The 1,517-nt window shown below is 57.8% G+C and overlaps 1 protein-coding gene across 1 annotated transcript; it reads right to left on the minus strand.

Moving 5' to 3' along the window:
• Positions 1-202: 202 nt before the first annotated feature.
• On the minus strand, positions 203-1,050 carry MFIFM68171_02133 (uncharacterized protein; the record flags this gene model as incomplete). Its single annotated transcript, XM_071057555.1, has 2 exons — positions 203-670; positions 832-1,050. The coding sequence occupies 2 exons, from the start codon at positions 1,048-1,050 to the stop codon at positions 203-205; spliced, it is 687 nt and encodes a 228-aa protein (XP_070913656.1).
• Between the last annotated feature and the right edge of the window lie 467 nt (positions 1,051-1,517).

The following is a 1,517-nucleotide window of genomic DNA, read 5'->3' on the forward strand; positions in this document are numbered from 1 at the left end:
TACATAGAGAGAGAGGGCGATAAAAAGAAGTGATTACTGTAGGCTTGCAAACGGATCATAGGAATATAAGAGAGTCAATATAATTGAATTTATTGCAGATGATGGTTATAAGGGTGATTACACTAATTGATATAGGTCTAATCACTCAAATCGTGGTAGGTAATACCCACCCGAAATATTTTGGACCTATAGGTTATGGGTTTTACCCATACCTACCTACATACATTTGGGTACCCACCCGGCCTACCCACGGTTCAACGGGTTTAACCCATTCGGGTACCCACGGGTTTTTCCCTGGCCTAGACAGTGCGCTGCGGTCCAGACCCCACGTGACGACGGACAGGGCGCCCATGACACCCGCGACGGGAGGCACCAGCTTGACCAGCTGGGACTTGTCGCAGATGTCCAGGAGGAACGCAATGTAGATAAACGCGCCGGCCGCCGGCAGCCAAAAGACGAGCGGGGCCACAGCCGCCTTGGCGCCCCGCGGCAGAGCACTGTCGTCCAGCTGCCAAAGTGCAAGAGTAATGCCCGCCAGGACACCGAGACCCACGATGCCGGCAATTACCCAGTTCCGGCGCGCTTGAACCGCCAGAGGCGAGCCAGCGGAAGGCGGCAATGGCCGACAGCAAGATGATGAGCGGCGGCGCGGCGCTGCGCTCTCGACGAGCTGCAGACGGCGACAGTGAACCCGGTCAAGACACACAGAGCGGCGCTCGCAATAGCAGCGACGGGGAGCACGTTGTAGTACCACCACGGGAGATTGTCGCGGACGGACCAGGTCGCGGCAACGGCGACAGGGAGTCACATGACAAAGACCGCGACGCACACCTTGACAGGCACGGGCAACAGCGGGCTCTCGGCGAGCTTCCAGGTTGCAACGGCCAGGCCCGCCGCGAGGGCCAGGACCCCGGCAATGACCAGGGCAACCGGCAGGCCACTTACGAGATAGCCGAGCATCTTGAGCCACCGAACGGCGATGCCGTTGAGCTTGCTCGTGCTGAGGCCGCGGACGGTGCTGGGGAGCACCAGCGCGCCGGAGATCGTCATCCTCATCGGCTCGAAATCACCACCTTCTCAGATCAACCAACAAATCTCGGAGGCCACTCGCAGCCAAAGAACAGGATGACAGGCTCTGCTACGAATGCAAAGTTTTGGGCAGGAGCTTCGGTGGGAACAATGGGGACGATGGGGACGATTTAGTCTCCAACCCCGCTGCTGCACTCTTTGAGCCGCTCATATGGACAGACTACCCAGGTAGTGTGTAGACCAGGAACGAGATGGATCTCAGCACGAAATACGTGGAAAAAACCGCGAACAAGCTGAGATACACAAGCATCACAACAATCTACTGCCATTGCTTCAGGTTTCCACCCGATTTGCCCCCAAACCTCTGCTAACTAGAAGTCCCATCCCAACTTCCATCGCCCCTCAAACCAACCCCTTCTCCATCGACCCCCCACAACCCCCCTTCACCACCATCCTCCTACGGGTACCCCTACGGACACCCCTCCGGC

Source organism: Madurella fahalii (assembly GCF_045866475.1).
Source record: "Madurella fahalii IFM 68171 DNA, scaffold_1, whole genome shotgun sequence".
NCBI classification, from domain to species: domain Eukaryota; kingdom Fungi; phylum Ascomycota; class Sordariomycetes; order Sordariales; genus Madurella; species Madurella fahalii.